The sequence below is a fragment of the Bombus vosnesenskii genome, unplaced genomic scaffold, assembly GCF_011952255.1.
Source record: "Bombus vosnesenskii isolate JDL3184/JDL3185 unplaced genomic scaffold, Bvos_JDL3184-5_v1.1 scf7180000013352, whole genome shotgun sequence".
NCBI classification, from domain to species: Eukaryota; Metazoa; Arthropoda; class Insecta; order Hymenoptera; family Apidae; genus Bombus; species Bombus vosnesenskii.
In genome coordinates, this window is record NW_022882988.1 from 2,984,619 (window position 1) to 2,999,862 (window position 15,244).

The 15,244-nt window shown below is 37.6% G+C and overlaps 4 protein-coding genes across 12 annotated transcripts in view; 1 reads left to right on the forward strand and 3 right to left on the reverse strand.

Moving 5' to 3' along the window:
- Nucleotides 1-15,244, reverse strand: part of LOC117236792 (calmodulin-like) — a 77,297-nt gene that overhangs the window by 55,821 nt on the left and 6,232 nt on the right. The window contains exon 1 of one of the 5 annotated variants that reach the window (XM_033500055.1): nt 9,761-9,887. The exons of 1 other annotated variant lie outside the window; for it this stretch is intronic. Coding sequence is in view for 2 of the 4 variants with exons in the window: in XM_033500051.1 (XP_033355942.1) it covers nt 2,648-2,728 (81 nt within the window). In the remaining 2 variants the exon portion in view is untranslated. Of the gene's footprint in view, nt 1-2,647; nt 2,950-6,126; nt 6,262-9,760; nt 9,888-15,244 lie in introns of those variants that run through there. 3 more of the 5 variants (XM_033500057.1, XM_033500051.1, XM_033500052.1) reach the window with 3 other exon arrangements.
- LOC117236794 lies at nt 6,179-9,168 on the reverse strand. The gene is made up of 3 exons (XM_033500059.1): nt 7,170-9,168; nt 6,681-6,840; nt 6,179-6,581 (listed from the first exon to the last, which is right to left on the reverse strand). Exons 1-3 carry the CDS (start codon nt 7,339-7,341, stop codon nt 6,179-6,181), a joined length of 735 nt encoding a protein of 244 aa, XP_033355950.1. The 5' UTR covers nt 7,342-9,168.
- On the forward strand, nt 9,727-13,116 carry LOC117236795 (sodium/calcium exchanger regulatory protein 1). 2 transcript variants are annotated; one of them, XM_033500061.1, is made up of 3 exons: nt 9,727-9,998; nt 11,843-12,114; nt 12,659-13,116. In XM_033500061.1, exons 1-3 carry the CDS (start codon nt 9,926-9,928, stop codon nt 12,710-12,712), a joined length of 399 nt encoding a protein of 132 aa, XP_033355952.1. In that variant the 5' UTR covers nt 9,727-9,925; the 3' UTR covers nt 12,713-13,116. The 2 variants fall into 2 exon arrangements, with proteins under 2 accessions (XP_033355952.1, XP_033355951.1); XM_033500060.1 differs by lacking the exon at nt 9,727-9,998 and adding an exon at nt 11,453-11,631.
- Nucleotides 13,200-15,239, reverse strand: LOC117236790 (cell cycle checkpoint protein RAD1-like). Of its 4 annotated transcripts, XM_033500049.1 has the most exons (6): nt 14,931-15,238; nt 14,690-14,850; nt 13,995-14,219; nt 13,732-13,941; nt 13,382-13,657; nt 13,200-13,298 (listed from the first exon to the last, which is right to left on the reverse strand). In XM_033500049.1, exons 1-6 carry the CDS (start codon nt 15,052-15,054, stop codon nt 13,269-13,271), a joined length of 1,026 nt encoding a protein of 341 aa, XP_033355940.1. In that variant the 5' UTR covers nt 15,055-15,238; the 3' UTR covers nt 13,200-13,268. The 4 variants fall into 4 exon arrangements, with proteins under 4 accessions (XP_033355940.1, XP_033355938.1, XP_033355939.1 ...); XM_033500047.1 differs by having other exon boundaries at nt 13,200-13,657; nt 14,931-15,239; XM_033500048.1 differs by having other exon boundaries at nt 13,200-13,657; nt 13,732-13,926.

Here is a 15,244-nt window from a genome sequence, read left to right on the forward strand (position 1 = left end):
TTTCACAAAGCCAAACACGAGTAAAAAAGTAGGTATGTGGATTCTGCAAGTTGCAACATAAAACACCATGAACAGCAATAAAAACACAACAAAGCGGCACGTAGAGAAAAACTCTGCTCGGGCTAATAGAATCACAGGAACGCTGCAAGTGAAAGAACACAATGCTAATCTCGTTGGGGAAGTCAACAGACTGACCTGTACCACTGTGTGTGGCTCACGTAAACTGATAAAGTAACAAACTATGGAGGCAGGATGAAAGCACGATGGACTCTACACTCTGCAACAAACGTGGCTGCTACGCCTTGCTATTCAAAGGGCTCATTCGCGATGCAGTTCGGGCTAGAAGTTGTCCACCAGTGCATTCTTTTAGACGGCGTCTCGTATCTGCTTACGATCTGACCATTTGTCTTCGCGTGTAGCATCGTGCCCGGTCGGAATTTCGAGTTCTGCGGTGAACATTCGTCGATGATAATGGCACGTCGAGAATGACGGAGAAACGCGAGAACTCCTAGAGATTCGTTCCGTTCCAACAGACGACAATGTTGAAACGTCCGAAACAGTACTCGAGCAACCGGATCAAAGTGCTTTATCGGAAGTCTGATACTTGTAAATAGAAACATCAAGTCAGGTACCTTGCAGAGCTGGTAAGAGGACGAGCGGAAGAAACGCAAATTCAATTAGTCAGTAATGAATTAGGGATTGTGAGCTGAATCTCGCGTGCACTTTCAGTTCTAGGAGTATGATTAACGAAAGTGGTCACGTCTAATTGAAGAGATCCTGACAGTAAGCTGCATTTTTCAATAATTTAGACAAACTCACTTTCTTGGAAAAGTACTATAAATCCATAATCAGTTCGTAGCAACAAATTTTAAATAAATATAAATCTTATACCTATGATTTTGATTGTATCGCTTAATGAAACAGAGAGAGAATATTCTACATAATACGTCGAAGATTACACGTGGAATTTTCGAAACGAATCCTAAGACGATACAGGGATTGGCGCATGTAATACGACGAGGATGATCCCTTAAAATGTATTCCTATATTTGGCATGTATCATTTCCGTGCGGAATGGAGAATTCAATTGCTTGTTCCTAATCCCCCACGATACGTTTGTTCCCTGATTAAATTTAATTAAAGATGTGTTAGATTATCTTGTATCAAACGTGCAAGGTAAATTGGTAGAATCATACGTTGTTGTTTCACGAATTCGACATGAAATTACGATCCGTGTGCCTTTGATCATTCGCTTGTAGTCGTCGTTACATGCCAAAGACGAATTCCATAGGATTTATCAGTGACAGGAATATGGTATTCAGTTAGAACCAATGATAAACATACGGAAGGATATGGAGGTACGACGAGCAACAAGTTAAAACGAGGGAAATGGAGTGTGCTTTGATTGTTTCATCTGGCAAATAACTGACGTGTATCGCTATATAATTTGGAGCATTACAAGGTATGCGCATGTAACTACTCTCGTAGATAGGAGCATTATCGATTTGCATTAATGTTCAATCAATGACTTCGTTCGGTTTCGAAGCACGTGTATGAAATTACATGATTGATAGGACGTGACAATTCTTTGCTACCAAATCGCTGCACTTTTACCACATAATTTTAAACTGTACGATTCTCCCACCTAATTCTTTATGAAATATATATTGGAGATGACTAAGCCCTCTAATATTCTGATTCCTTAACGCTCGCGTTTTTACTATTAGCGAAGATTAACTCGAGACCTAAGAGAATATTTGGAAAAAGTAAATGAAAGTAAAAAGTTGGGTGAGTCAGTGGTAGAAGAAGGTATAATGGTGCTCAAACAAGCGTGGAGTTAGATAATTGTGTGCAATTAAAGGTGCCATCCTGGTCGTATTCATGACTGGGAAAAACAAGTTCGAAGTTTCCACGGGCCATTTCGCTGGCACAAAATTCTCACTTCGTAGTCAGGTAAACAAAAAGATCCCTCTCGGAAAGCTACTATAAATACTTTCTCGAACTGGAGGAAGGGTACGTAAAAACTGTACAGCTTGCATTTCCAACATACTATCGCTGTTGTAGTATCATCCAAGCTATTTTCCTTCTCACGAGAAAAAATCTGTATTGCGAATTTCTGCTGGTGCCTTTCTGCAGAATGTAACGTACTCCGAGTTAAGCATGCAACGAGGAATTTCGAGAAATTCCACCCTCCCTTCCAAGCATTTCACGTTACGTTCCTCCTATCCACAAGGTTATATTCTTTCATCGAAGAAAATGGTCCGAAATATAGTTTCAATTTCATACGTTCAGCTACTAATGCATTTTCTCCATTAAGGCAGTGGAGAAGATCATAGCGGAGAAAAGTGACTCCAATATACAACAAATATTCTCCCCATCTGGCTGGTCGAGGATATATACGACAATTTTCTAAACAGTTTCCTCGGGACGGCTCGGAATACAATCAAACCGGAGACAGCGACTGACAACTTTTCTCAATAAGGTCGAAGAGAAACTGTGCCAGTGGAGAAGAAGGTCAAAGACAGACACGGACAAGGGAAGTGATGAGAGGGAGACAGAGAGAGACAGACAGACAGATAGACAGAGATGCAGAGAAACAGAGAAAGAGAGAAGGAGAGAGAGAGAGAGAGAAGAAATAGAAACTTACAATCAGCAACTTGATTTTGTTAACCAAAGGGGATGTCGTAAGGAATTTGTTGACGGCCGTGAAAAGTTTCCCTTGTAGCATGGCAGCGCTTTCGGCGTCTCGTCCTTGCGAACATCCGGGCCTGATGTCCGCTTCTCCGGGGCTGGGCAACAACCCCCGGCAGTCTTGCGGGAAATCTCTCTTCTTCAGTCTCCTCGCGGGCCCTCGTGGCTCCTCTTCCCTTCCAACTGTCGCTTCCTCAAAGATCACGCTTTAAGCGGTTTACTTCTATCCGCATTAAATTCGACTATCTACTTTTATACTCTGACAACCCCTTAGAACATCCGAATAGAATCGGACAGCTGATAGCTGATCCTTCGGGACACGGGTTCTTGGCCAAAATGACAAATGAATTCGAAAGTATCGGACGCTCCGTTTTTTTCGTATTATACGTCCACCACGTATTATACGTAAACAGATCTCGACGCTTTAGAAATGCTTATTGAGAGGTCGTCGAGATTCTTTGTTTCGCTGGTAGCATAATATGCTCGATCGAGGAAGAAGGCTCAAGTTTCAGGTACCATAGAGGATACCAGTTCTCCAGTGGAACGAGATCAGTTTCCCACTGACAAGAGTGCGGTGTCGGGTTTATTTGAAAAATACGCTCGATCGGTCGACGATTTGATTGAAACGTGGCTGTGGCTTTCGAACGAACAGCTTTGTCTCGATACCACTAGCTCGCAAGGTCTAAGGATCCGTGAATATCGAAGGGTCCTTAGGGTCCCGGCGGTGCCGCGTTCTCGACATGGACTGAAGTCCGGAGCGGGCCGATGGATGCTGCGAGTTGCTCCAGAGGCAGAAGAACGCGCGCGCGAGAGAAAGCCGCGCGTGTCGAAGGGGGAAAGAGACAGATAGCGAGAAGAGGGGAACGGTGAACGAGCAAGGGTGAGAGAAATGGCTAGGAGAGAGGGGTGGATACGTGGAAATCGAGGGGGTGGCTGTGTCTATTCAGGAAGGGAGTGAATGGAAGGGAAAGGAGGGTTCACCGAGGGGTTGGGTTTCAACAAACGCCACTAGTTGCTGGTAACCCTTGCATGTTTACACGCCTGATGTTCCAAGCCGGTTACCGATTGTCCTTGTCAATGCGTTAATGCCATTTTTATCATCTAGTGTTCCAGTCAGAAATCGCTGAATTAATTTTCACCCTTCGAATACGGATCAAGGACATTTTGTTGAATAATAATCGATAAACGTAGATATAGAGGCAAAGTTTCATCGAAGTAATTTATTTGTGGATTAAATGTATGATAGGAAAAAACGATTCTTTGTTTTCAAACGTATTGTAATGCTGTATTTGTGGTCCACTCTTTGGTTTTATTCTTTTTTTTTTTTTTTTTTTTTTTTGAGTATGAAATACCGTAGAAAAACAAAAAAACGAGACAATGGTATGGGGAAACGATGCATCTCCATTGTCTGAACTTTCAGGTCGTAAACGCTCGATGACAAAAGAAATGATAGAGTCAACGAAATTTCTAACGACTTCATTTTGTTCTGTTGTAAAACGAAATTGGTCAAATATTATAACCGAAGGTGTCTACGATCTATGCAATTTATGTGGAAAGCCAATGATTGGCAGTTTATATTTAAATGAGTGGGGGCGCAACAGCTAATAGGTGTACGCATCGTTCTCGTTACCAAGGTACATTATTTTAGCACTTCGGTGAACGAACAGTCGTGGTTAGTCGTATCGAATCGAAATTCAATTTATTCGGTGAGTTTTGTTAAAGAGATTTGGATCAAAATTTCATTTAAAATTGCTTTATATCAACAATAGAGATTACATACATATCGGCAATCGAGATTCGAAGAACAACGATTGCAGAAACCACAAAGTATTTTCACATTACAGAATTTTTAATCGATATTTACCGCTGTACGCTCACTAAACTAACAAAAATAGTAAAGTACACACCGTATTTCCATCCCCTTTGTACTTTTGACTATAAAAAAAATAGGACATCGTGAATTTAGATTCTGGATGGACCTCATTATTTGTTATAATTAGATGCGCTGCATGAATACCATTTTACGTTATGCTACAACAGGATACCACCCACTAGAGGATGCGATGGTAGGTTAATTAAATACAGTTTGCACTCTGTAAAAATGGAACGACAAACGATACGATATCCGAACAAATACATTTTTCTCTTATTCAATGATATCGGGTTACTCTTTCTGTATCTGTTAGATTAGAACTAAATATTCTAACAAATACTTGAAGTATAATCTTAGTTAAGTTCGATTTAGGATCGATATAACGTTTGACTTGCTTTTACATAAAAAGGTATATCTACATCTTATTCCAGTTAACGATTAAAAGTCAACCATGTTAAAATAGGTTTTTCAACTTTTGATAAGATTTTATGTCGTCTTAAAATGCTACTTCAAAATTTCCTCAGCGTACCGAGATGTAAATGATATTACGACCATTCACGTCACCATTAAGTTTCTCGAGAAATAATGGATACCTCAAAGTTTCTACCCGCATCGAATTTACTGCCATCGTGAACGAACGAAGGATAAATTTATACGATACGGGCAGTGATTATCATATTTCGACAATAATTTTATTTTAAACTGACAAATAATAGATTAGTACAAAATGAGTAAATACGAATCATGTTTAACGATAAATCTTACTGCAAGTACATTATTTAAGTGCGAAATTAAGTAGGCGCATTTTAATGGGATAATTTCCGTGATTCCATTAAATATCTACTAAATTGCTAAATTAAGTAGTTCGATATGCGTTACCTGAAGTACGAAAAGTGAAAAGTTCGAAAGTATAGTACTGGTGCTGCCACCTGTCCATACTTCCCAAAACGCAAGCGAATTCTGTATCGACGAGAAGTAACCTTACGTATCGTTTATTTTTTGCATATTTACATACTCATTATAATCTTGCGCAACGCATCCACACACTTATCCATATTGGACAAATATCGATAATCCACTGGCATTTATTTCAAATTACGAAAATACATATTATATCATTGTCTTATGTAGGAAAAACAACTATGTATACCATCCTTTCTATAGTAGAGTAGGACACGTTATAAATCCTATTTTTAGTATTGCATTTGTCAAAAGTAGTTTTTCTCGTGTAATATCACAGATATAGGTACTCGAAGTGTAATCCGTTAAGTCATGGTTCTTTCATAAAAGCTTATGTTCAAGACGTTCTCAAACATTATCGTGGTTTCGCTATGTCTACGATATAAACAATCTATATAACATCTACGATGATATTAGCCTTTATCAAAACGAACACAATTGAAGTGCGATGTAGATATAACTTCGTTGCAATGTTCCAAAGTTCAAAAAATACGCGATACTAAATTCATAAAAATATCGTTTCTCCGTTTGCATAATTATCGTTGTTAACGGAAACAACGGAATAAAAAAAGAATTTTTTTCGTATGGACTAGCATACTCACATGTCCTAGTTCGCCGTGCTTTTATTAGAAAATCTTCGAAATATCAGAATTATCATTGCATACTATCCGGAGGACGAAGTGCCAGGGCCAAGACTTGTTGCATCTGTATCCGGACATCGAGCTTCTTCTCTTCCGGTACTTGTCGAATGATCGGCAACAACGAGAGTAGAAACATTTTGTCGTAGTCATCCTCGTCGTATGTAACTCGTTGGCTGCTGTGTGACGACAGGATATCGTGAATTTCATTATCGAAGGACGCGAACGACGTCTCACAAAGCTGCTTCGGATAACGGGGGCACATTTTATAGGATGCGCCCGGCTGAAGGTATTCCCTGCCAGTGGTAATGGAGGGAGCAGCATGGGCCAATGGTACGTCGTATTCTTCGATCACCGGATTGTCAATTTCACCCTCGCTCTCCTCAGATTTGCAATTATTTAATGTAGTACCGGCATTTCTGTAACGTATAGGAATACGGGCATACGACTATAGACTGGCTAATGCGTCGTTCAAATACGAACGATCTCCGCGCTCACAACATTCGGGAGGTACTAACCGTTTATTCTCCACCGTTGGCATTAGAAATAACAGTTGATCGAAATACATGTATTTCTTTCGTTTCCGACCAACCGGCCCTACTTTCTGCGATTTCTGAAGCTTCAATTCTTTCATAAAATAGTCACGGATATTTCTCCATTTTCCACGTAAGTTTTTCTCTGCAAATTATGGGACTCTGTTGTAGACATATAACATGTTCTAACGATAATAAACAAAATTACTCTTACTAAGGATTATTTCCTACGATGGTTTTAAAGGAGATCTATAAAAACTGATCACTTGCGTCGGAAAAAACAAGATATTTCTATCTTGTTTTTTTATTAAAGATTATGTAAGTAGAACGATAGTTATTGTTATAATTATTGAATAGATGAAACAATTTGTACTAATTTTAAACGACTGCAGGTACGGTCACGACAACTCGTGCCAGGGTCGAGTAAGTGCAAGTCGAGGAATCCGGATCGATCGATCGCAAGAGGCTGTATACCTTCTACGTTTCTCTCCTCGTCCGTCAAGCGCGCCCAATTCGGTACCATCACCTGGCAGACCTCGTCCCACGCGGTCATCTTGGCATTACGGTCGTTGTACTCGCTACGATTCACATCATAAATCGCCGGTCGTTTCTCGATTTCTCCGATAAATTTCTCAGTATCGAACATGGTGCTTATCGTGGGAAGGTTTATCAAAGTCACCTTTGAGATTCTTTTTTATTCCTTATAGATTTTCTCTTCTTTTTGTCGTTCAATTACTTCAAATATTAACAACAAAAGAAAGGAAAGGAAAGAACGTAACCATGTAACAAAGAAGAGAAATTTGCCGCTACTTAACGATACCGATTACAAAAGGGGATGACACGACTCGACTAGAGTCGATCGTGTTTCAACGGTCGAACGAGCAAGATACGAGTGTATCGATTCGGATTAAGCTGAACGTGTATACGATCGCACGAGCTGGCCAATTCGCGACCAATGAATAAGAACGAAGGTTGTTCGTATCGCGCGTGAATACTCGCGCGTTGGTCGATGTCGACGATCGAAGCGCGCGAAGACTAAGAAAAAGAATTGGAAAAAGAAATTTTTGGACGGAACGTTATGATCCCGCAAGCGATTTGGCTTGTGTACGCTACGCCGTCGCCGGCAGCTTGCGCGTCACTGCGGAGAAACCGTTGTACGGCTGGCTTGGTTTGGCATCATGGCGCTAGGCTGGCGTGCGGTTGCGGTTGCGGAGCGGAATCTATGCCGCTGCTATGCCGCAGCGTTGCCAAATCTACCCGGTCAGTCGAGACTGAAAAGACGGCGAAACCCGCGAGCACGTCGCGATTGCCTCCTTTCCTCTGCGTGGATGTGTGTGCGACGCATCCTCGTTGGCCGGTCGTCGCCGCCGCATTTTCAATGCGGTGATACTGGCGCTCATCGACCGCACCGGGTTTATAATAACGTTGCGAGAGAAACCGGTGATCGGCTGAAACCGGTTGTAGGAGGTAGTCCGATATTCGCACGTGAACAAAACGCATGTTTCGTCTTTGGATCTATAATTAGATGGGACCATCAAATCGCGAAAATTCAAAGTGCACTTACGTAATCTTGCGAAAGACAAAACATCATTATCAAACGATGCGATTACTTGCACTACGGTAAACGAGAACACATCGGTGATTTCGTGGTTCGTACGATCCAGCAAACGCTTCGGATCGTTTTGATAGAACACGTACGTATGTAGATGGATACAGGTGGATTACGTTCTCATCGTCGTTGTTGATGCGGAATTCGCCGCAAGTTTCGACGTTGCCAAACGTGTTGCTAACTGTACGAGTAGGTACGTCGAATGTGGCGCGTTGCTACGCGATCGTAGACACCGTGCTCAACAAGAATGGACGCGGACGCGCCGCGGCCACGTCGTCGCGTTTCTACCGCGCCGTTATCGACCATGTCCGGCCGTTTGGCAAACGCAGCGAAATCGACGCCGGCTGGTTGCTGAATGAAACGTTATATCCTCTTATCTCGCCTGCGATCTAGTAAAGACACCTTCGCGACCATTTTTACAAACAGAAACTGGGGATTAACGAAATTCGGTTTATAACACGTCCAAAGTTGTATTATATCACTGGCGATTGTTTTATCGGGCAAGTTCATGGCGTTGATAGCAACACGTTTTTATGATGAAGAGTAAAATGGAAGAGCAAACTAAATGAAACACTTTGACGTACTACTGAGATCATAAATAATTACGTTCACGATCTAACTGTAAAATATCAGAATTAATTGATGCATCGCGCAAATGCTTGCTGTCCAACAAACGACAAACTTTGCATAGTCGGATGAATATGTTTTGCACGTGATCAATAACGTCACATTGTTTTGCCGTTATATAAATAATTGACGACGATCGATGCTATGGTTATTTTGACAAATATGTAAATGATTAAGTGCCATTTTAAAAATAATTCGAAAGAATCCAACCTTGAGGAACGATGTAACGATTCAAAAACATTTCGTGAAAGAGAAAAATGTCCTAGAAAGAGAAGAGAAAAATAAACGTCTCCCATACATATCTGTGACTATTGTAAGAAAACAAGGCAGTAAAGTATAGACTATACATAGGCTTGACCAATACAGGTCAAAGTGAAACTGCTTAAATATTGTTTCCTACCAATAGGTATATTTATGTATCTTCAACTCCGACAAAAATAAGGTTGAAATTGGTAAATAAAACCAAACTATTACTATGATAGCCGTAACTAAACAAACGCCAAGAACGATTTGACGACGACGCAACGTATAATAAAAAAAAAAAAAGCAAACGAAGTTCCAAGCTACGAGAAAAAGACAGACTCTGCGCAGCAGCTGCAAATATTCTGAGAGGGGGCCGCCCAAACACGCAAGCTAAATGATGGAACAGAGATGAAAGATTTTCGAATAGAAGACGGAAAGAGCGTGAGGAAAGTCGAATGAGAAAGAAAGATCGATTGAGGGAAGGGCGAAAAGGGGGTGAATGAAAAGGAGTGAGAGAGGATGCATAGAGAGCTAAAGAGGGAAGGAGAAGAGAGAGAGATGTGTAGTCAGACCAGACAGAGTGTACCTTTAACGCTCTTCGTCCTCCCGGATCCTAGTCAGTCTAGAGCCGGCAACAAGACGGTGAACATCGTTTCATTACTATCGTTTCTCTGTCCAACTGAAGCTATCGTCCTTTGAGACCTAATTCTTTGGTCACGTGTTCGAGTCCAGACAAATTCGATCGATCGTCATGCCGGAGTTCCTTGGAAAAAAATACAAGCTGTTCAGCAGCGAGAATTTCGACGATTTCATGAAGGCGCTCGGTACGTATGAATTGATAATATATACGTAAGTAAGTTGCTCCAATTGAGTTCCAAGAACGTGATTCATAATTAAACGTGCGCGTACGATACAAAGGTGAATGATAATGCACGAGACGTTCTGTATCGTTGCATGAATTTCATCCGGCAGATTATGATATCAAACGTTGTTATCAGCGCCGACTGATGTGGCAAATAAATCGTAAATACCATAATCGAAATGAAATATTCATAAATATTGTACAGCACACACGCGAGTAACGACATTTTGTCGTTTGATAAGGGAGATATTCCAATTACGATCTGGTAACGAAATTGTGAAAGTACAACTTGCAATGCCATTGCTGTATTGTAGTAATAATCGATATACTCGATTGTTGGAACGAACTTGTGATATATCTATGTTATGAAAATATTTATTAATGACGGAAGATTAAAGTAAAATAGAAAATAATAAAATATTTTGATAAAGTCAGACAAACCTCAAGAATGTGGGTGGCATGCACAATCAATGCTATGAAATAGCCGGTTCTGTTGCTGGGAAATTTAATTCCACCACAAACGAACGATCTCATTTATAATATTAGAGTCCGCAACGTATTGTAATGATAAATAAGATAATCAATTTTAATATGTTGAACTATGCTCCTGTGGCTGTGCAACGACCTGACCTCACGCTTAATTCCCGCCATGTGCCACAGACAGAGTCCGATTGTACTCCAATTTAACACTTGAATTAATTTACCAGCAAGATTAATAAATCGCAATTGTCAGTCGAATCGTACTAATGTATGGTACTTGTGGAGTTAACTTAATAAAAATACACTGACCGCGTTGCCTGATAATAGACGAATAGGGGCCTTAAGCGAAGAACAAGATACATAACATTACAAAATGCGCATGATTTACTCGTCACATTGTAAGTGACAACAGTCGTATAAGCGCATCCGCAACATTTTCACATTCTCATTATATTGCAACCGGTTATTTCATACGATTACCGGAAATTAAATAAAAGTGCAAGCTCATTCTGATCGACATCGCCCACACGTTAAAGTGTTGACTAATACGAGCAAGGAATATAAATTATTCCTTCCTCGAATCGAGGGAGGCTGAAATCGTGCTGATGATTGATGTGTGTAAAAACATACTATAACTTCTTATAGATTCGCGATGATATTTTAGATCTTATATTTTCATTTACCTTTCAAAAAATATGGCTAATAATATCGGTCGCAATTACATAATCTATTGATATGCATATAAAGTACATTGAAAACAAATATCACGTAACCGGTGTAATTTAATGCGAACAAACGAACAAATAAGATTATGGTAACCTGTTTCATATTTTGTTTTCAAGATATGTACGCGCGATGCGCTGTAGATATCGTAAATAATCGCAGAAAAGTTCAAACTTCAAAGTTTACATATTGGTATTTCGATTATGGAGAACCTGGTTCCTCCATTATACACGATATAAGATGCGATAATAACACCGGTGGTGTTCAGTCTTGCTTTTACTTTCGTTGGTAACGTGTCGTGTTCTATTCGTTCAAAATGCTTTCATCCGTTTTCGGAAAACAATACAAACTCCAATCGAGCGAAAATTTTGACGACTTCTTGAAAGCCTTGGGTAAGGAAGACTCCCATATTTAACACAAATTTATTTAGCAAAAAGTATCTTAAACTTAATATGCAATTCAAACATTATAATTGTACATCTGCGTTTGCATTTATCAATTTGAAGAGAAGCTGTTCTTATAAATGACTGAGTTTGATTTTTTTTAATCTGTATATTCTTAAACTTCGGAGTTTTGTATATCTTTTTTTTTTTTTTGTTTTAGGTGTAGGTATAATGACACGTAAAATGGGTAGCAGCGTGAGTCCCGTGATTGAACTAACAGAGAACAATGGAGTGTATACGTTGAAAACGACTAGCGCATTCAAGAACTCTGAAATAAAATTCAAGCTTGGTGAGGAATTTGATGAAGAAACAGCAGACGGAAGAAAAGTGAAGAGTGTCTGCACTTTAGATGGAAATAAACTTACTCAAGTACAAAAAGGAGAAAAGGATACCACTATTGAAAGAGAATTCACGCCGACAGAAATGAAAGCGGTATGTATGCCTAAAAAAAGTATATTTACGCGCGGCAGGGGAAGAGAATAGAAAAAAATTATCTCGTTTAATCTTATAAGAACATTATCAGCAACCTTTGTATCTTAACAGTTTACTTATTATCTCAGTACAATCGTAAACGTTTAATCTAATAAAAACCATGGTCATAATAAATTACATAATCTCGATCATTAAGGAATTAGAAGCTCAGTGTTTCAATTGAATTACATTTTGTGCAATGGAAGTTCTGCAGGGTTGAACGACACTACGAAAGATAACAGGGCGAACATCTGATGATAATAACAATGCCTGTCATTGGTCAAAAGGTCCGCCAATTACCGCTTACTCTTCGTGACTCGAACAATGTAATAAGTTCAATAATAGAGTTAATAATAACTGTTTCGAAACCTTGAAAGACAGTTTAAAAAACTATAGGAATCGTATATTACACTCGTTCAATGAAACTATTAAAATATGAAAATATTTGTTACATATATGTAATTTTTTTATCGAATTAAAGAAATGAATATTTTTTATGTTTCAGATCATGAAAGTTGATGATATCGTATGTACAAGAGTATACAAGGTTCAAGAATAAAGATGTTATTTAAGGAAATAATATTCCTTAATGAATTAAAAATTGATTAATGATGTTGAAAGTTGTTCTCGCTAATTAAGGGCAATATATTGTTTTCATAAATGTAAAAAAAATAAATTTTTTTACACGCAGAATAATACATATGAACGCATAAATATGATACAGCTGGTATTATTTTCAAATAAGGGTCTAATATTTCGCAGTATGATACGATATATGAATACAATGTCACTCATATTCATATACGTAAGACGGAAATTATTATGTTGCATTTTGAAAGTATCAAATATTTCTATATTTTTTATGCATCTTTAAATGTTATTCATATGCTTCCATGTATGTTATATCCATTATGGATATATCGAACGAAATTTCAGAACAAATAAAGAATAATTTTGAACATCTTTGTATCAAAATATTTTTTTTATATAAATACAATGAAAACGAATACAATGAATAAAAAGCTTTAATTATAAATAATACAAAATAAAAAAACAATTTTGAAAACTTTACTGATAAATATTTACAATCCTAGTACCACATTTATTAAGTAATATTATCCATTAGGATCTATCACTGGAGAAATCTGAAAAATTTTATTTATATATTTATATCTATCTATACACTATATTTCTTTGTAAATACTGAGCAAGAGTAAGTCACCCTTACATAATATTCTATGTAGCAAGTATGTCCTTCATCGGTTTTAACCATGTATTGAAAACACAATAGTCCACATGTATCAGTCCTCAATGAAACTTTGTTTGCACATGACAATGCTTTCATAGCTGGCTTAATATGTGAGAGTTTGTAACTAGACATAGCTGTTGAAGTACACTGAAAGTTGTCAACCAATTCACCATCATGGGGTAATTCAATATGACAAATTCCAGCTAAACCAGTTGTACTAATACGAAAAAAAGGTGGAGCAGGTGATAAAAATAACTGCAATATTACCAAAATATAAAATTAATAAGCTATAATTTGATAGAATTTTTAAGCATTAAATTATGTTTTACCTCAATGAAATCACTAGTTGAATCAAGTTCGGATAAGATATCTTTTAATAGTTCGGTTTGGAGGACTACTTTGTTCAAAACATTTTCTGGTTCAAGATGAAAATCTAATAACTCATCAGGTTCCTGAGTTTTTAAAGAACAATCCGTTATAATACCATCTTCCTCTATCAGAACTGTTACAGGATGTCCATTGCCCTTTTGTAAAAACTTCTATTTATTAATAGCTAAATACAAGGTTTATAATATATTTTGACCATATATACTTCATAAAAGAGCTGCAAAGCTACAGAGCTCCCTTGACAATTTATATTACTCCAAAACATACAGAGGCACTCCACTAATATGTTTAAATTTACTCTAAATATTACATCTTCCTTTAAATTAAACACTTGAAATACATGAGCTGGTATATAAGCACTAGCTTGCATGCATTTTGCATCTTCTACTGTTACTTTTAAACCATTCTCAGTTCCAAAACATGTGGCATTCTGAAGAAAATCAAAAAGTTCTTATATCAAAATCTATTTTGTCTCTGCTAGAAATCTCAAAGAATCTCAAAAAATATTATTATACCTCTTTAAAATTAATTGCTTTTAGTAACAATACTATAGTTTTAAGATTTCCTAACTTTGCAACTAAATTATAATTTTCTACTTCAGTGTACATATTCTTTATCTAAAACTTGAAATAATAGCAAGCTTTGAAATTGTTCCTGTGTTATATATTGATAAGACAATTTATCTTTCGTGATGGCAGTTAGCCAAACTGCTAAAACGTGTTTACAAGTAAATAAAGATCTATCATTTAACACTTGACATCTGGAAGTATATTTTACAATCATCAATATTTGTTATTATAAGTACCTAGAGAGGTTATATATTTTATACCTAAAGGATGCACAAAGACAATAGTTTATATCTGGGAAAAGAATATATATTGCTCCTGACAATCCTTTAACTTGCACTAAATATCTGGCAGTATGTCTATCATTATGAGGTGGAACACCAGCACTTTCAGAAGGAAAAATATAAGTTATACGTCCTCGTTCATACAATTCTAATGCCCTTTCAAGTGCATCACCAAAAATGTTATACAGATTTAATAGTACATCATCTAAAACTGAAATCATTAATTGTTGTGTAAAAATTTGTCACTGATAATTACGCAGCATTATAGAATTACATAGTAAATATGTATACATTTCTGTTCTTTTTCAAAACTGTCAGCTGCTTCCTTTAGCACTTTATTTACAAACTTTGCATATTTTATATCGTACGTCTTAGACAGAAGCGCATTTGATGCTAATTTTTCGTTTACACTCATGAAGGTTATGTTTCGTGTAAGTACATATTTTAATGTAACTTTTGTACAAAAAATATAAATAAAAAAAATGTTGATAAGTAGCCAACACAAGATTATCTTAATTTTGAATCACATTACTCTAAACAACTTAACACGTTAAAAGATGATAAAAATACATGCAACTATCTTCACATCGTAATTACTAGCATTC